The following is a 23,065-nucleotide window of genomic DNA, read 5'->3' as shown; positions in this document are numbered from 1 at the left end:
ACCAGCTAGACATGATCCCATGAGGTTCAGGGTGGAAGTGAAGAGCTGCGTCAGGTGAGAGACGCACCAACCAGAATTTTCTCTCAGCTCAAACTTAAATTTACATTTTGAGATTGAAAACAGAATCTAAGATAAAACTGAGGAATTAAATGCATTATTCCTCACAGCGTGCTGCGCTGACCTGAACATAAACAGTGTCAGTTTTTAATCATCAGCTGATTGGCTGAATGATCCAGATTTCCTGCTCTCTGATTGGCTGAATGATCCAGATTTCCTGCTCTCTGATTGGCTGAATGATCCAGATTTCCTGCTCTCTGATTGGTGCATCTCCAGCTGCATTATTATTTCTATAATCTGCATGTTTCTGCAGATCAGCTGCTTCAAAAACAAACATTTCACAGTTTCTTCGCCGTTTCCTCCTCGTTCATTTTCAGAGGTTTATGAAGATGATCTGGTTCAAAATCCTGACATGAAACATTATTTACCTCTACAGTCATGCTGTTTATAAAAATGATATGTAGCAACAGAAAAGTGGTCCTTATTTAATGTCTCTGACATTGAATTTACAAAAGTTAAGATGAGTCCAGTGCTTCATCTGCTGCTGGGTGAGCTCCAGGATTTCATCCTCACACTTTTTACTTTTCTTTTGTTCGAAGCTCAAAGTAAAGAACATTTTAAAACCCGAAGCACAGAAAACATCACAACAGTAAAAAGTTTGAACAGAAGCTGAAAAGATTTTGTTTTATAGCTGCAATGAAGAGCAGACGAGTCAAAACATTATGACCAGGAATTAAAGACATGAATTATTCTGCTCATGATTCCTGGTTCAGATCTAAACTTTTAGATCAGAGGCTCGACGCTCCGCTGGGTTTTTAACCGTTAAATAACAAACTGAACTGATTGGATCTGAAATGACTCGTTCGTGAACTGTTGCCATAGAAACAAACTCAACCAGTTTCAGTTCTAGACGACAGTGGTCATAATGTTGTGGCTCAAAACTCTTTTTCTTTGTTTTTTGCTATCTTACAGATTAAAGCCGCGTTTCTCTCCTCCTACTAGAATCATGTAGAACACCAGACAGTCGGGTCCGAACCAGCCAGCATGCTCGGCAGAACGTCCACAGAAACATGGAAATTGAAAACACAACAAACTAAATAACAGTAACACTAAAACTCATAAAGTGCAAGCCAACAACTTCTGAACGTAGAAGGGAAAAATTCATAACACGATTCTGCTGGGAAAGTCGGAATGTAGATTTAGGAAAATGATTATGGGTCACCGAGATGATCCGATTGATTCCCAACTTCATATTAAACATCATAGACTGAACACACACACACACACACACACACACACCCACGCGCACACACACCCCGACGATATCAATAAATACTGGAAAGACGAAAAATAAAACTCTGGTTTTTCATCAGCTGTGATCCAAAAACAAACTACTGGGAATCGTCCAGAACCAGAACCAGAGCAGACCTTTGATCCGGTTCTGGTCCAGGTTCAGAGCAGATGACCCGTCTGACCACAGAACCCGTCACATCCGGGTCTGAGCGTGGCGCTGCGGCGCCATGGTGACAGATCCATAATTCAGCCTGAAGATGCTCCGAGGAAAAACTAAAGTAACGTTTATAGAGACACAAACAAAAAGCAACAGGAATAATCTGAGTTATTTAGTTTGTAGGAAAAGGAAAAAATAGGATTCATTTTTCAGAATCATGTTTTCACCATGTTGTCATTCAGTCACAGATTTAAAGTAACTAAATGGTTTGAAACTGGGAGATTGTCAGTGAAGTGACAACATGTTGAAAATCTGACTTTAAAAACTTAGAAACAGCCCAAATTATTCCTGATAATGTTTGTCTTTATAAAACGGCTCGTCTTCAGTTCCATATATTATTAAATATTAAATTCATTACACACAATCTGACTAATTTCAAGCATTTCTTTTGCTTTTTCATTTTCGTCTGATTACGACCGAATGAAAGCCGATCATTAAATCCGGCCAATCAGAAGGCTTTTTACTGGAATGTTCTGGTTTAGACCAGCAGGCAGTTACTGACGCCTTCCACCAGGAGGCCCTAATTACATATAAATGGAAAGTTGAGTGGAGGGAAAAAGTGTGCACCAGTAACACGGAGGGAAATAAATTCTTGAAATCCATCAGTGTGTGAAGAATCTGTCTGAGTTTCAGGACCCTTAAATAAAAACTCTGAATGTTTCACCTCCTGTAGCCAGAGCGCTGCGTCCCACTAGAGGGCGCTGTGAAGGTTTTGTGCTTTTATCTCTGCAGAGAACTAATGACATGGATTTTACTCACAGTAATAAGAGAAACTCTAAGACTCACAGAGGAACCAGATGATCTGGTTAAGAACCTGGAATAAACGGAGCGAACCTGAATGCATCTCGGCCCGTCAGCTGATAAACAAACCTCCAGGTGTCACTGCGAAACCGACGGCAACAATAAATAAATATAAAACAACCCATTGTGAATGTTTGTGTTGATCTGGCTCAGTGGAGACGACTCGGGGTCGTCCGGAGACAACTCGGGTCGTGTTATGATGACTCGGGGTCGCGTTGTGACAACTCAGAGTCGTCCGGAGACGACTCGGGGTTGAGTTGAGACGACTTGGGGTCATCTGGAGACGACTCGGGTCACGTTATGACGACTCAGGGTCGTCTGGAGACGACTCGAGGTTGCGTTATGACGACTCGGGGTCGTCCGGAAACGACTCGAGGTTGCGTTATGACGACTCGGGGTCGTCCGGAGACCACTCGGGGTCGCGTTAAGACGACTCGGGGTCATCTGGAGACGACTCGGGTCGCGTTATGATGACTTGGGGTCGTCCGGAGATGACTCGGGTCGCGTTATGATGATTTGGGGTAGTCCGGAGACGACTCGGGTCGCGTTATGATGACTTGGGGTAGTCCGGAAACGACTCGGGGTCGTGTTATGACGACTCGGGGTCGTCCGGAGACCACTCGGGGTCGCGTTAAGACGACTCGGGGTCATCTGGAGACGACTCGGGTCGCGTTATGATGACTTGGGGTCGTCCGGAGATGACTCGGGTCGCGTTATGATGATTTGGGGTAGTCCGGAGACGACTCGGGTCGCGTTATGATGACTTGGGGTAGTCCGGAAACGACTCGGGGTCGTGTTATGACAACTCGGGGTCGTCCGGAGACAACTCGGGTCGCGTTGAGACGACTCGGGGTCATCTGGAGACGACTCAGGTCACGTTATGACGACTCGGGTCACGTTGAGATGACTCGGGTCACGTTGAGACGACTCGGGGTCGTCTGGAGACGACTTGGGTCGCGTTGAGACGACTCGGGGTCATCTGGAGACGACTCAGGTCACGTTATGACGACTCGGGTCACATTGAGATGACTCGGGTCGCGTTGAGACTACTCTTCCTGGTGACAGACGGGAGCGTCGCTCCTGCTTCCAGAGGAAATGACGGACGGGACGAACAAAAGATTACCTTCATACTACAAAGGAAAGAACAGAGCGGGTTCTGGTTCTGGTTCTGGTTGAGTCCGGTGCGGAGGCGCTAGTAGCTCTCCAGTGAATCGTCCCAGAATAAGCTCTGAACGTCCAGCATGGCGGCCAGCTCCAGAACCTGCTTCTGCAGCAGAACGCTCTCCACCGTGTCCTGCTTCGGCAGCTCCGGGTACGACTCCGGGAAGCTCCGGGATTCCTGCCAACAGAGGGCGGCGGTGAGTCCGACTGGTCCCGACCGGAACCGGCTTCATGTTTAATTTACTTTTATTAATAAACTGTTTAAATTAGCAGATTGGCTCATTTAAACTGCTGCTCTACTGCAGAGTTGGTGTTTAGGTCGCCTTTTATTTTAAACACTGAATTCTGCAGCACGTCTACATGGTCAGGTTGTCAAAGTCAAGCTAGCATAGCTAACCTACTTCCCTCTCCCTCCTTATTTGTTTTTAATTAAAACTTTTCCTGACCTCCTTATCTAGTTTCTTAATGTTGACTATTAGTAGCTCTGCGTTCCTTTACCTTTAATAAATCACATTTAGCTCATGATGTTGACAACCTGGCAGCTAAAGCCAATGCTAGTCATCATCACCGAGTCGCTGCTACGTGTCTGCAGCAGCAAAAACATTAAAAATCAATCTGAGTATTTCAAATCCATTCAGAACTATCAAGGAACTGCGATTTGATTTTCCTGCACATTTCTGTCTCCGCAGAGAAGCAGCGACTCACCCGGAACAGCTTATGTAGCCTCAGCGTCGCCGAGCAGAACACGAACCGGATCAGGAGCAGCCGCAGGAACTCGTCACCGAAGAACTGCAGGAAGGCCTGATCTGCAGAGACGAGGAGCGTGAGTTCACGTCCGGCAGCGCCAGGCTCATCCGCTCGGACCAGTAGGACCGGGTCGGACCCGATTGGACCCGCTAGACCCACTCGGACCTACCGATGCTCCGGGATCGGGTCAGCATCTGGCCGATGTCCCGGAACACCTTCCTCAGGAAGTCCTGCGCGTTCTCCCACAGGCCGCGCCGCAGGCTGCTCAGGCCGCAGACGGAGGAGAAGCCCAGCAGAGGAGAGTACAGGAAGAGCGTGAAGAGGCTGCCGCGCTGAGACTGATCTGGACCGGAACCAGAACCACAGGGAGAACCGTGAACACCGAGCCTGCAGAACCTGGCAGCAGACCGAAGCAGAAACTCACCCTGGACGCTCTTTGGGTAAACGGTCGGGGACAGCAGACACACCAGCGGCTGGCCGAACAGGTTGGAGAAGTTCTGATCGGATCGAACACAGGAGGATTAAAACGGGCCCAGAAAGAACCAGAACCCGGCCAGAACCGGCAGGTCCACCCACCTTATAGGCGGTGCTGTTTGAGGAATCCACGATGATGAAGAGCGGCTTCCGGGTGAAAGGAAACAGATCTCCAGGATGAAGGCTGTGGCGGAAACAAGCATCAGAACCTGGTTCTGACCAGGAACCGGTCCAGTCTCCATCCGACTCACCAGTGCATCTCTTTCTGGGCTTGGTTCCTCTTCTGGACCGTCTCCCCGTTCACCACGTCCCTGTTGGTGTTGGTCAGAACGCCGCCGAAGTCATACGGACCTGCTGGGGTAAACGGACCCAACAGAACCAGATTTAATCTGGATCGGACCGGATTACCAGAACCACTCCAGATTAAATCCAGGTTTAATCTGGACTTTTAGTTAATTCCACCAGAATTCATCCTGATGATCAGCTGGAGAAACGGACAAGCAGAATCTGTGTCCGTCACCATGGTTACAGCAGGTCTTAAAGGTGTACACACCTAATATGGAGCTAAATTGGGGCCAAACAGTTTGCTAAAAAAAAGAAGTGAAACTGAAAATTAGTTTTGAACTATTTGAAGTTTATGGCAGTGAGACTTCGTCCTCCGTCGATGTTAGCGGATGTCGCTTGTGCGTCACATTTCTGGGCGAACCAGAAACACGATACCAAGGTTGTAGCAGATTTATTGAATTATTTACATTAAAATTTTAATGCATTAAAACCCATGTCATTAATTCATTTAATTTAACGCATTAAAGTCCCACCATAACTAAAACATGGCATGAGCCTCCCTAACAATCAGTCCAGGTTCATTTTACCTCAAAACTTGTAATTTGAACCAAAGACACATTCAAAATGGTTCTGACCCGGAAGAAGATCAAAAATATTATTTATGGAGTTCAGATTAAATGGTTTCTAAATCTTAATCTGTTTTAATGAATCTGTTCACTGCAGATTAATTTAGAAGTCTGAATGTTAACTGTAATTAATTGTTGGCTCAAGTTTAAATATTATGTTCTAGTTCAAGAACGACTGTTTTGCACATTTAAGGCCATGATTTAGCTCCATACATAATCAATATATATAAGGTTTTATTATGAAAAGTCACATCCCAACACTTCCTCTGTAATTTAACCTGTAAAATTCACCTGAAAGAAAAACTAATCTGTTAGAAAACATCTTGATCCAGGTTCCAGAATGAATCCGTCTCATTCGTCTTTAGATTCACTTCCTGACCTGCTGACCTGCTGACCTCCTGACGTCCTCAGAGACGTCCAGGTTTACGAGGACACGTCTTCCCTCCCTGCCTGTTCTGTATTCACTGTTCTGCTTCCACACAGAAGATGTGTTTGTTTCCAGCTGAATAATCCAGGATTATTTATCAGATTATGGTTAGTTTAACCTGTGGATCGTTTCTGTATCCATTGTAATTCAGTGAATAAATTATATTTCATGGTTTAACTGTTCAGGTTGAGGAAGGAGTGAGGAGGAAACAATCTGCTCCAGGTTTTACCTTCGTAGTCTAAATGTGTCGCTGGGAAAACTCCAGTAGCTGATAGATAGACCAGCAGGACGCTGTTGGCAGGAAGTTCCTGGAAAAATCACAAAAATCCAAATACTGAAGATAATCTGAAGCACAGAGAAGAGGGAGGAAACCTGACCTGAAATTATTCAGAAGGTTTTACAATCATTTAACACAAACTGAAGAAAAGAAGCGGTGAGTCGTTCCTGACAGGAATCCCGTCAGGAATCCCGTCAGGAATCCCGTCAGGCTGACCTTGAAGGAAGCCGACAGGAATGTGTAGAGCTGGCTGAAGGTCGGTTTGTACAGCAGGTATTTATGGGGGTTTTCTCTCTTGGCTGGCTTCTCATTCGGCTCCTGGAGGAAGAACATCATCATCACCACCATCACCACCATCATCACCATCATCATCACCATCACCATCATCACCATCACCATCATCATCATCACCACCATCACCACCATCATCATCATCACCATCATCACCATCACCATCATCACCATCACCATCATCACCATCACCATCATCACCATCATCATCACCATCACCATCATCACCATCACCATCATCACCATCATCATCACCACCATCACCACCATCATCACCACCATCATCACCATCATCACCATCATCACCATCACCACCATCACCATCATCACCATCACCATCATCACCATCATCATCACCACCATCATCACCATCATCACCATCATCATCACCACCATCACCACCATCATCACCATCATCATCACCATCACCATCATCATCACCACCATCATCACCATCATCATCACCACCATCATCACCATCATCATCACCATCACCATCATCACCATCACCATCATCATCATCACCACCATCACCACCATCATCATCACCATCATCACCATCACCATCATCACCATCACCATCATCACCATCATCATCACCATCACCATCATCACCATCACCATCATCACCACCATCACCACCATCACCATCATCACCATCATCACCATCACCACCATCATCACCATCACCACCATCATCACCATCACCATCATCATCATCACCACCATCACCACCATCATCATCATCACCATCATCACCATCACCATCATCACCATCACCACCATCATCACCATCACCACCATCATCACCATCACCATCATCATCATCACCACCATCACCACCATCATCATCATCACCATCATCACCATCACCATCATCACCATCACCATCATCATCATCACCACCATCATCATCATCACCATCATCACCATCACCATCATCACCATCACCATCATCACCATCACCACCATCATCACCATCACCACCATCACCATCATCACCACCATCATCATCATCACCATCATCACCATCACCATCATCACCATCACCATCATCACCATCACCACCATCACCACCATGATCACCATCACCACCATCATCACCATCACCATCATCATCATCACCACCATCACCACCATCATCATCATCACCATCATCACCATCACCATCATCACCATCACCACCATCATCACCATCACCATCATCATCATCACCACCATCATCATCATCACCATCACCATCATCACCATCACCATCATCACCATCACCACCATCATCACCATCACCACCATCATCACCATCACCATCATCACCATCATCACCATCACCATCACCATCATCACCATCATCGTCACCACCATCATCATCATCATCATCACCATCACCATCACCATCATCACCATCATCGTCACCACCACCATCATCATCATCATCATCATCACCACCATCACCACCATCGTCACCACCACCATCATCATCATCATCACCGTCACCACCATCATCATCACCACCATCATCATCACCACCATCACCACCATCATCATCATCATCACCACCATCATCATCACCACCATCATCACCATCATCGTCACCACCATCATCATCATCATCATCATCATCGTCATCATGAGGCATCAGAACCATGACGGACTACAAACACAGCACTCAGCTGACCAGCCGCGACCCCACCCTGCCTGACACCTTAAACAGTTTCTTTGCCCGCTTTGACACGGCGGGCAGCAGAGAAGCCGTACATCTACCCCAACTGGAAGAGCAGCACCAGCCCCTCGTCTTACAGAAGCATCAGGTGACGTCCACCCTGAGGAGGATCAACACCCACAAAGCTCCAGGACCGGACAAGGTGTCAGGCCAGACGCTGAAAACCTGCGCCGACCAGCTGGCAGGAGTGTTTCTGGACATTTTCAATCTGTCCCTGCAGCTCGCCACGGTTCCTGAGTGCCTCAAGTCTTCCACCATCATCCCTGTACCGAAGAAGAGGTCCATCACCAGCCTGAACGATTACCGGCCCGTCGCTCTGACCCCGGTGATCATGAAGTGCTTTGAGAGGATTCTTCTGAGGTACATCAGAGACTTCATCCCCGCAAACCTGGACAGCCTTCAGTTCGCCTACAGAGCGAACCGGTCAACAGAGGATGCTGTCTCCATCACTCTGCACACAGCCATGACCCATCTGCAGCATCCCAACACCTACGTTAGGATGCTATTTGTAGACTTCAGCTCAGCATTTAACACCGTCATCCCAGACAAGCTGGTGCTGAAGCTACTCGAGGTGGGGCTGCCCGCTTCACTGTGCCACTGGATCAGAGACTTCCTCACCAACAGGCCTCAGGTGGTGAGAATAAGTGGCTCAACATCGTCCCCACTGGTCCTCAACACAGGCACGCCGCAGGGCTGTGTGCTCAGCCCAGCTCTCTTCACCCTGTTTACACACGACTGCGTGGCCATCCACCCCACCAACACAGTCATGAAGTACGCGGACGACACAACAGTAGTGGGTCTCATTTCAGACAACAACGAGACCCACTACAGAGAGGAGATTCTGCAGCTCACTCAGTGGTGTTCAGCCAACAACTTGGTGCTGAACACAGGGAAGACCAAGGAGGTCATTGTGGACTACAGAAGGTCCAGGAGGACGGATCACACTCCCCTTCTCATAGATGGAGAAGTGGTGGAACGTGTGGACAACATCAAGTTCCTGGGCCTCCACATCACTTCTGACCTCTCCTGGAACACAAACACCTCCCACCTGGTGAAGAAAGCACAACAAAGGCTCTTCTTCCTCAGGAAACTGAGACGGGCTGGACTTTCCTCACGGCTGCTCGTGAACTTTTACAGGGCGATGATCGAGAGCATCGTCTGCCTCAACATGACTGTGTGGTATGGTAGCTGCACAGCACTGGAGAGGAAACAACTGACACGGGTGGTGAGAACAGCACAAGGCATTGTGGGATGCCCCCTCCCAGACCTGGACTCCATTTACACAGACCGGGTCAAGAAGAGAGCTGGATCCATAGCCATGGATTCCAGCCACCCGAGCCACAGACTGTTTGTGCCGCTGCCATCAGGCAAGCGGTACAGGAATATACGGACTACAACAAATAGACTGAGAAACAGTTTCTTCCCCACAGCCGTCAGAGCCATTACTCCCTGCTGCCCCCCCCTCCCACACATATCATAACCTCGCAGTCACACATACATATCCCCCACCCCCACACAGCCATATTGTTCTGCACTTTGCACTGTCACATTATCTGTACTTTGCCATAATTGGACCTGCTGCTACTTCTTTGGTGTGGTTGAGTGCCTTTAGTTAATTTAGTTGTATATATTGTTATTATTATTATTGTGTGTTTGTTTATTTTTATTGTATATATTTGACCTTTTGCCGGGAGCTGCAATGGAAATTTCGTTGAATTCTGTTCAATGACAATAAATGCTATCTAATCATCATCACCATCACCACCATCATCATCACCACCATCATCACCACCACCACCATCATCACCACCATCATCATCACCACCATCATCATCACCACCACCATCATCATCGCCATCATCATCACCACCATCATCACCGCCATCATCATCATCGCCATCATCATCACCATCATCATCACCACCATCATCATCATCACCACCATCATCACCACCATCATCATCACCACCATCATCATCATCGCCATCATCATCATCGCCATCATCATCACCATCATCATCACCACCATCATCATCATCACCATCACCATCATCATCATCACCATCATCACCATCATCACCACCATCATCACCACCATCATCATCATCACCACCATCATCATCACCACCATCATCGCCATCATCATTGCCATCATCATCACCACCATCATCATCACCACCATCATCATCATCACCACCATCATCATCACCACCATCATCATCACCACCATCATCATCATCACCACCATCATCACCATCATCATCACCACCATCATCACCATCATCATCACCATCACCACCACCATCATCACCATCATCACCATCACCATCATCACCATCACCATCATCACCATCATCATCACCACCATCATCATCATCACCATCATCACCATCATCATCACCATCATCATCATCACCACCATCATCGCCATCATCATTGCCATCATCATCACCACCATCATCACCACCATCATCATCACCACCATCATCACCATCATCATCACCACCATCATCATCACCACCATCATCATCATCACCACCATCATCATCACCATCATCATCACCATCAACATTACCACCATCATCACCACCATCAACATTACCACCATCATCACCATCATCATCACCACCATCATCATCACCACCATCATCATCACCATCATCATCACCATCAACATTACCACCATCATCACCATCATCATCACCATCAACATCACCACCATCATCACCATCATCATACTGGTTTAACACCAGAACCGTCCCACATGAGGAGGAACTTCGATTCAGAACTGATCACCTCTGAACTCTTTCTGTGAACTGATCTGTTTTTATCTGGATTTGAATTATTGATCTTCACAATATCAGAAAATCTACTGATGGCAATAATCCTGGTAAATATTGAACCAGGATTATTGATCCAAAATATTCTGTTAATTGATCTCCAGAGAAGAAAGAAAGCAGGAAGCTCTATGTGGAGTTCCTCAGGGCTCCGTTCTCACTAATCTGATTATTACTCATTAACCAGCTGATGTCACGAAGAGCAACGAGTTCAGGAAATCCTTCATGTTGCCATGGAAACATTTCAGTTTGTAATCAGATTCATCAATATTTCAATGTGAAAGAAGAACCAATCAGGCGTCTGCAGCTCTTCACCAGCTAAAACCAGGAAGTGGATGAAGCTTTCACTGCCTCACCTGTAAAGGTCAAAGGTCATCCGTTCTCACCGTTTGAGTTGGAATAAATGAACATTTTGTTTCTTTATTGGACCTGTTTGTCTGTAAACGCGTTCAGCCAGAAACCCACCAGCGTTGCCTGTTTGGACGTCTGCGTTGCCAGGTTGACGGGTTCCCTCTCCAGAGCCTGGAGCATCCGGAACATGTCGACGGTCAACTCACTGAACTTGACCTGCAGGAAGCAGCAGCATTAAGGACAGCAGGTCAGACTGAGTCAGGATGAAACTCTCTGCTCCGTCATTCCTGCTGTGGAGGTTTAAACGGATTCGGGTCGGTTCTGAAGAATCTTTCTGTTCAACTTGTGGAGGAAACTGTTTGTTTTCTGATAAAAACAAACTTGTTTCCAGTTTTGTTCCAGTCGTCGTGTGAAACGACTCAGATCCCAGCAGGTAACCAGCAGAAAGCTGCCAAAGGTACCGAGTCCCAGTGAGGTTCTGGGCCCAGCGGGTCAGAACCTGGTTGTTGCAGTTGCCGACGATCAGGGCATCGGCGAGGACCAGCTGGCCGACCACCATGCCCTGCTCCAGCGGGGGAACGCTGCCGTCCTGCAGCCGGTTGCTGGTCACCAACATCGAGTTGTGGTCGTTCAGAACCACGGCCGGGTCGGCCTGTTCACACAAACAGAACACAGGGTGAACCCGACTGAGCCTGCGACGGTCAGAGGTCACCCGGGGTCAGAGGTTACCTCGATGAAAGCTGCCACTTCCTGCAGAACCAGGTTCCACTCCAGCTGGTCCTCCGTGTTGAAGCGCTGGGTGTAGTCTTCGATCTCCTCCGATAACTCCTGCAGACGGATCAAATTAGAAAACACCAGACCGGAACCACAGACCGGGTCGTGCTCTGACACCATCAGCATCCGGACCTTCACCAGAACTTTGACCAGGTCCATCTTGTTGAGCAGTAAACACACGACGATGTAGCGAGCGTAGTAGCGGAGCTTCTTCACCACCAGTTCAGCCCTGTTAAAGACAGTCCATCCATCAGAGCTACAGCAGACGGCGCCGCGGACCGGACCGGACCGGGCCGGGCCTGACCTGTCCTCCTTGTTGACCTGGTAGTAGTAGGAGCGCTGGCGGATGGCTGAGTAGAAGGAGAAGGCTTCGTTCAGGTAGCTGGTCTCTGAGGTCCGGAGGCTGCAGGAGAAACATCAACACGTTACATCTACATCTGATCCGCTAACAGCTAACAGCTAGGCTAATTCTTCAATTAGCGCCTTGCTAATCATTTAGCTTTTCATTTAGCGGACTTAGCTTCCCCTAGTTTAATTTAACCTGCTGATTTACTGGAACATGAAATGATGTAGAAATTAAATTTGCTTTGTGAGGGTTGGAGTTATTCCAGGGCAGCTGTGTGAACTGAAGTTAGCGCTTTAGCATTAGCTTCCACTAAATGCTGCGTTGGAGTTCTGCAGGGGGCCCAAAGTGGGTCCTGGAGGCCCGGCATCCTGCATGTTTAATTCTCTCCCAGGTACCAACAACCTTCTCAGCAGGTCAAAGTTCTTCTTAAGCCTCTAATGATCCATCATTGGATCCAGGTGAGTTAAACCAGAGAGACCAGAACATTCAGGATGCCGGGCCTCCAGGACCCACTTTGGGCCCCACTGGAGTACTGCTTTACAGTTAGCGTAGCCAGCTTTGTAGCTAGCGGTGCTCTGCTGGTTTTCATGGTCGTGTTTGTTAAAATAAATTTTCTGACAAAATGTGACTCTAAACTTTTGCACCAGTTAATCTGCATCTTTAGAAAATAAATTCTGCTGTAAGACTTTGGTTTATGAACACAACACTGGGTCCAGTTTACTTCTAATGGTTATACTGGAGCTACTGGAAGTAAAGGATCAGGTCGTGGTGTTTTGGACCAAAAGGTCTCCAGACTCACTAGTAGTGGTAGTAGAGCTGTCCGATCTTGGAGGCCACCTCTCCGATCTGCCATCTCTTCAGGCCGTACCTGGTATCCAGAACCTGCCTGTCGACACGAAAACAAACTCGTAATCTGAGGGGGAGGCCGCATCCGGCCGCATCCTGCCACATCCAGCCACATCCGGCCGCATCCGGCCACATCCTGCCACATCCGGCCGCATCCGGCCACATCCGGCCGCATCCGGCCACATCCGGCCACATCCTGCCACATCCGGCCGCATCCGGCCACATCCGGCCGCATCCGGCCACATCCGGCCACATCCTGCCACATCCAGCCGCATCCTGCCACATCCAGCCACATCCGGCCGCATCCGGCCGCATTCCGGCCACATCCGGCCACATCCAGATGCGGCCACATCCGGCCACATCCAGATGCGGCCGCATCCTGCCACATCCAGCCGCATCCGGCCGCATCCGGCCACATCCACCCGCATCCTGCCACATCCGGCCACATCCAGATGCGGCCGGATGCGGCCGGATGTGGCAGGATGCGGGTGGATGTGGCCGGATGCGGCCGGATGTGGCTGGATGTGGCCGCATCCGGCCGCATCTGGATGTGGCCGGATGTGGCCGCATCTGGATGTGGCCGGATGTGGCCGGAATGCGGCCGGATGCGGCCGGATGTGGCCGGATGCGGCTGGATGTGGCCGGCCGCATCCAGCCGTATCCTGTCGCACGGTCAGCCGAGCCACAGCGGGGGAGACGGGACTCACCGGTGCTGCTGCTGGAACTTCCACAGCTTGGTGTAAACGTCGAAGGTCCGGCCAAAGTACGACTGCCACTGCTTGTGTCCGTACTGAGGAAGGTCTCTGTAGCCGGGAGGAAGAGGAGGAGCGACAAGGTTTGAGTGGAACCACATGAGGCAGCGGGTAGGGAACGGCGGGGGAACAACGCTGGGGGAACAACGCTGGGGGAACAACGCTGGAGGGAACATTGTAGGGACATTTTTATATATGTTATATAGTAAACATATATAAAAATGACCTTTGCATATAGTAATAAACATTTCCACATATCACCTCTGATGTCCACCGGACTCTCGGTTGTCATGTCAACTGTTTGGGATTCCCCTCCGTTCTTACGTCACCGCGCTTTCTGATTGGCTACCTGTCACATTCAACAGGCTGCGTTTCGCTCCCAGTCAGTAAAAACTCAACAGGCTGTATAATCAAACATTTGAATGTCTGATTTTAGATGGGAGCGGTCCGATGTTCTACGTAACACAGGCAGGATAATCACACGATTATCACAAGCGACAATCTTAGAACTCGGAACGTTCTAAGATTGTCATTAGGGGAAAATTGGGGCAAAAATTTTAAATTGTGTCATGTGACCTCCTGCCCACCCGTCCCCCCGGGCCGCAGTAAAACTGCCAAGCCTTGACCGGCGGTGATAAAATGGTTGGGGATCACTGCTGTAGGGAACTCTGGTAGGGAACAACGTCGTAGGGAACGCTGCAGCGTTCTCAGGCAGTTCTTTTGGATCTTTGTTCCCTCTGAGCCTGAAGGAAATCGGAGACGTCCTGCTGCTCCTGCCGGGATTCAGATCGGAGCGTCGCAGCGTCTCTCTCCACTCTGGAGGAATCCTACTCCACTTTCCACTGCGGCTCATTGACGTTTCTGCTCAGCTCCCTGGAGGCTGAGGTCTGGACTTTAACTAGGCCATTGTTTCCCCTGTTGTGGGTTGGTGGTTCTGTTGGTGACCCAGTTTGGCCCAAACCCCAGAGGGACTCCAGCGTCTCCATGTTGGACACGTTGGTGTCCAGAGGACTTTGTCCAGACGCAGCTTTGCTAACCTCAGTCCCAGAGGTGTGACCAAGTCTCTGTCCTCAAGTCCGAGTCAAGTCTCAAGTAAAGACAGGCAAAAGTCGAGTCAAGTCTCAAGTCAGGAACCTTTAATTTCAAGTCATTTCGAGTCGTTTTTATTTTATTTTTTTTTATAATTTGCAATTATACATAAAATTCAAATAATAGACCATTTGTTCTTTTTAAAATATGTATTTATCTCAAATGATAGAAATCTGGAAATGGGTTCTGTGCGACATGTGACAGTCACGCCGGTCAGTGCATTAAGTCAAAAACAGTTGACTTAATGCACTGAGTGCAGTAAACAATATATTGTCAATATAAGTTCCCAACGTAGATGTCTTCAAATACACCAACCATCCTTAGATGATACTAGACCCGGCTCATCATCATGATGGGACAGAGAGACTCTGTTCCCTGTGTTCAGGTCCAGAATCTGCTTTCTGTTCCGGAGCCCCGCTCACTATCCACCGGCTTCCTGAGCTAACACGGTGCACATTATTTGTGGAGGCATTTGAAGGACCGGATTTATGGTAAATAATCACCAATTTAACCCGGAGTACACATGCTAACACGAAGTTAGCTAAAGTCAGCTATCTTACAGCAAAAGAAAAGCGCCACCTACCGATCTTTGTGAAGCTTCAAATGCCGGACAAAGTTGGACGTCGTGGCATCTCCATCCGATATTCTCTTCTTGCATGTTTTACAAGTTGCAGTTCGGTTTTTAGTCGAAAGTTCATAACCTACGTAGTCAAAAGAAATTACTCGCGGAAGCATATTCGAGCGGTTATTTCGTATTTCGTTCCCTGAGCTCTGTAGCTTTGCCGCGTTTTTTTAAACGTCCAAATCCTGTTAATTTGATTGGTTGTGCTGCAGCTACGTACACATACATACATAAGGAGAGAGGAAAACCATAGTGACGGTCTGCGCATATTGATACGGAATGAGTGAAATTAATTAATGACGCCACTTTATAAATAATGTGTTTTAAATTTTAAGACTTTGAGTAAAAAATATCAAGTCTTTTCAAGTAAACAGCTTCAAGTCGAGTCAAGTCCCAAGTCAATGGCATGAAAGTCAAAGTCAAGTCCGAGTCTTTGAGCATTTCTTCAAGTCAAGTCTCAAGTCGTGATTTTAACGACTCGAGTCTGACCCGAGTCCAAGTCATGTGACTCGAGTCCCCACCTCTGCTCAGTCCTGCTGCCATCTTGTTTCTAGAGGCTTTTCAGTGTCCTGACCTTTGACCTCTAGCCTGCTAATCCTCATTAGCGCAACAGTTCACCTTCAGCAATAAAAAGGTTAACAGATTTTAGAGTTTTTACTTCCCAGGTGGATAAAACTAATTATGAATCTGGTTTATAGCTCAGATTTGATCTTCTGTAGAATTAATTTTCATGTATTTCTTGTTTTCAGTATTTCATCCTGACTCTCTGTGATGGAAACATTTATAATCCTGCTGAATTATTCTGTGGCTAAAGAAACCTTCATATGAAACGATTCTTTATTCGATCACATTATTGTTTCCTGTTTTATTAAAATGAGCTTAACTAAAACATCGTCTTTCATGCAAACCTTATACACATGTTTTGGTTGTGCCCCCAGCTGAAGAGTTTTTGGACAGAGATATTTGTTGTTATATCAGACGTGGTTGGCAGAAAAATTGATCCGAACCCCCAGAGTGTTTTGTTTGGGGTGTTTTCAGGGCCGTCTCCTTTTCCTCTTCCCAAGAAAATTCTTTGTCCTTTATGGCCATTATTGCAAGGAGGATAATTCTTCTTAAATGGAAATCACCACAACCTCCTTCTTTCATACTCTGGTTGAGGAATATTGTTTATTTTCTTAAACTTGAAAAAATTAGGATGTCACTACGGGGTTCCTCTGACAAATTAGCAGAAATCTGGCAGCCATTGCTACGATTGGTTGGTCAAGTTCATTTCCATTCTGTCCCAGTTTAGTCCTTCTTGTCTGTATCTGTCTGCTCATCCTGTGTCCTTTTCCTCGGATTTTCCTTTTCTTATGGTTCCATATTTACTTTCCTGGGCACAAACTGTACTTTCTTTAGGTGTGGCAGAATGCATCTTAATTTTTATTTATTTCAAAACATTTTTTTTTCTTGTGTGTGTCCTTGTTCTTATGACTTTTTCTTATTGCCTGGGAGTGATTGGAGGTCGTTGTGTTGTGTTTTTTTGTTTTTTTTATAACTTGAGGGAATTGTTTGTTTTATATGTATCACATTGTAAATGTATGGCTATGCAATTCCTGTTAAAAACCAAATAAACAAAGTTTGAAAAAAAAAAAACATCATCTTTCAAACCAACTGTATAAAACTGAATGTTGCTTGAATTATTGCTTTCTTTATTATTATGTTTTCACTTTTAATTGTCAGTTAAAGATTAAACCTGAAGTGAAGCAGCTCGCTGTGGTTCTGTGTGGTTCTGTGTGAATGGGTCGGCCTTTCCTTCCTGCTCCGCCCCGCTGACCGGCTGTCAGATCCCGGAGCAGCAGGAAGCGTCCCGCCGCTCCACACGGCGCGGCGCGGCGCGGTGCGGCGCGGTGCGGCGCGGCGCACGCTGTGATTTCGGTGCAGAGCCTGCAGGCTAACTGCTAATTTATTCACACATCAGAATCAGAAGCTTCATTTTTCCTGGGATAACTGAACCAAACCTCCCTGACGTGCTGAAGACACGACAAACTTCAGGAAGTTTTCCCAGAAGCGGCCGCAGCTTCCTGGAGGAGCCAATCAGGAGCCGGGATGCTGGACGTACCTGAGCCCATTGAACAGCTGCTTGGATTTATCCAGCAGGTAGCAGAAGTCGGTGACGGTTTTCCGCTCTCCTAGAGGAATATCATCCTCAGTCTCAGCTCCAGTCATGACGTTTCACACCTGAGAACCAACAGGAACCAGAAATATTATCAACAGGAAGAAATGAAAACTCAGATGGATCAAAATGAAGAGTTAAGATCTGATTCATTCGGCTCAGACGAAGTTTTACATCCTGACTTTATTCACCAAAACTCAGCTGTTTAACTTATGTTCAATATTTTCATGTATTATTAACTAGATTTATTCATCCTGAATATTAATTCATTTGTTATCAACAAACATCTTAAATAAAGGAGCATTGATGGATATTATCTGCTTTATTTCAGTTTTTGTGTATTTTATTGCCTTTATATTGTTTTATTATTAATTATCTCATATTTTAGTTTTTGTTACTTCATTCTTTCAGAATTCATTTTCTAAATATTTTAATAGTTTTATTCTTTTCAGATTTTTTCAGATTTAATAAAAACTTTCAATATTACTTTATTGATCCCAACATGAAAACTTTGTCCAAGCAACACAAAAATAAGGAGTTAAAGAAAATAAAAGATGATAAAATGCAATAAATATTAAAAATAAATGAACCAGATAATAACTCTCATAAACTCATGAATCTGTGATGTCATAAGTAGAAGCAGGTCAGATGTTAACCTGCCGTCGGGTCTCCAGGTGTCCTAGTTAAATCACGTGGTGACCGTTTTTAGGCTGACCCAGATTCCCTCCAATCAGGCCCGGCGGGCGGCGGCCATGATTAGCTCCTGCTGTCGAGGCGACCGACTGGACCAGAACTTTAAAACGGTTCTGATGTCGCTCTAAAGAGACCGCATCAGCTGAAGCAGACCCGGAACCGGAACCGGAACCAGAACCAGAACCAGAACCAGAACCAGAACCAGCAGTCACTAATAGATCCATCTGGACCTGTTTTAGTTCCTGTCAGAAGGACAGAGCATCAGACGGCTGGACGCCTCATGAAGCACGAGGCGACAGTGGACTGGAACGCTCTGGTCCCACTGGAACGCTCTGGTCCTGGTGGGACTTTCTGGTCCCGGTGGGACTCTCTGGTCCTGGTGGGACTCTCTGGTCCCACTGGAACGCTCTGGTCCCGGTGGGACTCTCTGGTCCCGGTGGAACGCTCTGGTCCCGGTGGGACTCTCTGGTCCCGGTGGAACGCTCTGGTCCCGGTGGAACGCTCTGGTCCCGGTGGAACGCTCTGGTCCCGGTGGAACGCTCTGGTCCCGGTGGGACTCTCTGGTCCCGGTGGAACGCTCTGGTCCCGGTGGAACGCTCTGGTCCTGGTGGGACTCTCTGGTCCTGGTGGGACTCTCTGGTCCTGGTGGGACTCTCTGGTCCCGGTGGAACGCTCTGGTCCCGGTGGGACTCTCTGGTCCCACCAGGGGAACCATGAAGAAAAGAAGCTGGGAACCATGGAAACCAAGGAGTCCACTGCTGGAAAAATGTCATATTTAAAAACAGAAACTTTGATGAATCTGAATATTGGATTAACCCCCAGCGTCGGTCACAAGCTTTGCTTCTGACAACCAGACCAGACGGGCGGCGCCATCAGGCAGAACATCAGCCTCTGGAGCGGGACTACCGGACCCCCGGTTCTCCCAGTCCCCCCAGGCAGCCAGTCTACTGGTGCTGTCCCAGTTCTCCATCTGACCCTGAAGAGGCAGAGCAGCGTCTGGATCCCTCAACATGTCAGGATGAATCTCATCCAGTCTGGTGCCACTGGGAGGACGAGACTTGACCTTGAGCTGACCTTTCCCCCAGTCCTCCCAGTCCTCCCAGTCCTCCCACCCTGCCTGTCCAACATCCTGGGACAAAATGTTCCTCACATCATAAATAACCGTTTCCATATTTTACAGTGACTCATAAATGATACTGAATACTAACCATGTAGCATAGCTATGCTACTGCTAGAATAGCTATGGTAATGCTAGCACAGCTAGTACTAGATATGCTAGCATATGACATCATTATATGCTGAAATAGCAATGATACAGTTTGTAGCATATTAGGGCTGAAACTATTAATCCAATCGATTATTAAAACAATCATCAGATCATCTGGATTTCAGCTGCAGATGAATCTGTTACTATAAATGATCCAACGTTCACTGAAGGAATCCTGTTGTTGTTTGTTGAGTTTCTTATTTAAAATGGAATTCAATTATGTCGTTATTTGCATTTTTTAATATTTATAATATTGTATAAAAAGACTTGCATGAAAAATCTGCAGATTGTGTTGATTTTTATAACTAAAACAATCTGCAGCATCTACACAGTCTGGTTCTATAAATGATTCTAGAGCAGCTTGCTCTTCCAGCCCAGTTTATCAACCACAGTCAGAGGCTTCTGAAGATGCACTGCGACACAGACAGCTACAGGAGCTCCTCCATCCCCACAGATACAACCATCTAAGATGAGAGTCACTACAGATCCAGCAGGTCAATAAACTCCAAATTCATTAAACTGGATATAAAGAAACAAACATCTTTATATGTTTGTTTCTAAATTCATCTACAGTAAACACAAATCCATTAAAATACAGAATAATATTTAGAAAACCTTTCATCTAATTACAGAACTCAGAAAAGAAGCATTTTAATCTTTTCTGCATGAGGACCAACCTGAACTGTCCTTAATGAAAACTCAACTTCCTGAGGAAAAACCGGCCTGGACTGGAGCGGCGCCATACGTCACCATGACGTCAGGATCTGACGGTTTCAGTCCGTTCTGCTGACAGTCCGATCACTAATCAATCAGTATCAACAGATGACGTTGATGTGGCGTTTGGCCACATGAGGTGATGCTGCTGCAGGGCATTATGGGATGTTTGGCTGAAGACGGAGCTGTAAATATATAAACTATCGGTAATAATCATCAACCATAACAGCGGTATTAATATGGGATATCAGTATCGGCTCAGCATTGATACGTCCCAACTGATTACAGATTCAGTTTAAACTTTATTCTACTGAGGTTGAATTCTCGCCTCGTTTTTACTTTTGTTTCCTTCCTGAATTTATTTTTTTGTCAAAAGATGATAAAGGCAAAAGAAAAAAAATTACTTAAAAATTATTTAGATCGTTATTTTAGGAAGGTGAAAATTTGACAAATACAGTAACATTTTGTTTTTTTGCATTGTGTATTTACTTTAGGGTTAAAGGTCATCATCACGTTTTGCAGACTATGACAGTTCTCACACCCTGAGCTTTAAAGATTTTTATGTTTTTTAAATAATTCCCTCATTTTGTGAAGTGGAAGTTGCTCCGCTGATGGAGAATCAGATGAATTCAAACTGTTCCCGTCAGGATGCGGAACGTTCCGGAGGTGAAATGTTGGTGAATCCAGAGGTTTGCTGGGATCTAAACCGGCCTGGGAGTCAGAACATCTGGAGCCGAGCAACACCGAGCGGCCGCTCGGGCCGGTTCCCTCTCACCTCTGCAGCCGAAGATGAGGATGAGGATGGTGGTGAAGAACCGCGGAGATGCTCCTTGTCTCGGATCCGTGCAGAAAAGCCCCGAGCAGCTCCGTGTGAGAAGCCCGGACTCACTAACATCCCACTGGGTCGCAGATCCCGGCCGGACCGCCTGGAGCCACCGGCAGCGCGGAGCCACAGGAGCTGTCTGTCAGCGCCGAGAGAGAGGCTCTGGGAGCGGGGGAGGAATCCGGAGGACGGCCGCTGCTCTGCGGCTCCGCTGCTAGCTGCTTCCGGGTCAAACCCTCCACAATAAGAGCCTCACACACAAAGGTTCTTATTGACGCCGAACCTGAGGGAACCAGCCGATCTTAAACCTCAGCTTCAATAAAAACATCACAACTGGAATGTCATCAAAAAGCGTTATTAATCTTAGTAATTCAGTTTATTACGAATGTTCTTTTAGACCCATTGGTTTGGTTCTGGTCGTTTGGCTGATTCTGGTCCCGCCTGACTGGACTTTATTTATTTATTTATTTGGGTTCCCGTTACTTTCCACTGTTATTAATCTTCATGGGGTCTAAGTGACAAAACACAAAAATATTCATAAGACCATTCCGACAATTACATAAAATATGCACAAGATAATCAAACATCAGATTTTACAAATTACACAGATGAGCCTATATTAAAAAAACACGATTTAATATAAAACTTTAGTGCTATTTTAAAAGAAAATGGGCTTTTTAAATGTTGTTTTGAGGTAATTTATTCCATCTTTGAATTGCTTTGTAGAAAACAGATTTTTATTTAAAATTTGTCATGAGTATCTGGTAAAATGATTATAGATCTGATCAAAACATTTTCATAAAATGATTCAGGTTTTCATCCGCTGAATCTTCTGAATTAACACAAAAACTCTTGAAATACATCCATCTGTGTCTAAATAAAACCATACAGAGTTCATCATAAATATAGGAGACTTTTAAATCATCATGAATCATAAATCTATAAGAAAACACAAAACCCAGATGATGTTTTCCTGACGTTCATCCTGGTCAGAATAATCTAGAACCGAATCTGTGATGTCTGAGTGGTTCTGGGTTTAGGTCAGAAAAACACCGGTTCTACAGTGACCAGAACCGGGTCGGACTTGACGCATAAAGAGGAACCTGTGAGAAAATCTTCAAGAAATAAAGTAAAAATCACTTTTATTTTCAGCATCAGTAATGTTTATTAATAAACCAGAAGGTTAAGCTCTAGAAAATATAACGAAACATTCACGTTTTACTCTTCTTGTTTCTGTAACGTTCATGTTTAAAAATTAACTTTGTTTTACTTCAACTTATTTCAAGAAATCTGAAAAAAATGAAAATATGAAACTTGATTAGAAAAAGTGACTTTTTAAAAAACTTAGAAACAAAGAAAGACAGTATATATATATATATATTTCTTTTCTTTTTTTTTTTACTGTAGTCTGGAGGGATTT

At 46.1% G+C, this 23,065-nt stretch overlaps 1 protein-coding gene across 5 annotated transcripts; it reads right to left on the bottom strand.

The window, feature by feature from the left end:
- Positions 1-526: 526 nt before the first annotated feature.
- On the bottom strand, positions 527-21,899 carry scai (suppressor of cancer cell invasion). Of its 5 annotated transcripts, XR_003596679.1 has the most exons (19): positions 21,598-21,898; positions 18,095-18,213; positions 17,729-17,926; positions 14,238-14,333; positions 13,484-13,570; positions 12,643-12,741; positions 12,471-12,567; positions 12,294-12,392; positions 12,064-12,216; positions 11,679-11,780; positions 6,582-6,683; positions 6,318-6,396; positions 5,002-5,104; positions 4,853-4,934; positions 4,701-4,773; positions 4,446-4,619; positions 4,235-4,335; positions 3,286-3,707; positions 527-3,019 (listed from the first exon to the last, which is right to left on the bottom strand). XR_003596679.1 is itself a non-coding variant. In XM_028026377.1 (18 exons), the coding sequence occupies exons 2-18, from the start codon at positions 18,199-18,201 to the stop codon at positions 3,561-3,563; spliced, it is 1,896 nt and encodes a 631-aa protein (XP_027882178.1). In that variant the 5' UTR covers positions 18,202-18,213; positions 21,598-21,899; the 3' UTR covers positions 527-3,560. The 5 variants fall into 5 exon arrangements, 4 of the variants coding, with proteins under 4 accessions (XP_027882178.1, XP_027882177.1, XP_027882180.1 ...); XM_028026377.1 differs by having other exon boundaries at positions 527-3,707; positions 5,002-5,101; positions 21,598-21,899; XM_028026376.1 differs by having other exon boundaries at positions 527-3,707.
- Positions 21,900-23,065: the final 1,166 nt, after the last annotated feature.

This window comes from Xiphophorus couchianus, chromosome 8, assembly GCF_001444195.1.
Source record: "Xiphophorus couchianus chromosome 8, X_couchianus-1.0, whole genome shotgun sequence".
Taxonomy (NCBI): Eukaryota; Metazoa; Chordata; class Actinopteri; order Cyprinodontiformes; family Poeciliidae; genus Xiphophorus; species Xiphophorus couchianus.
Note: the sequence above shows the minus strand (reverse complement) of the source record. Positions and strands in the feature narration are given on the sequence as shown.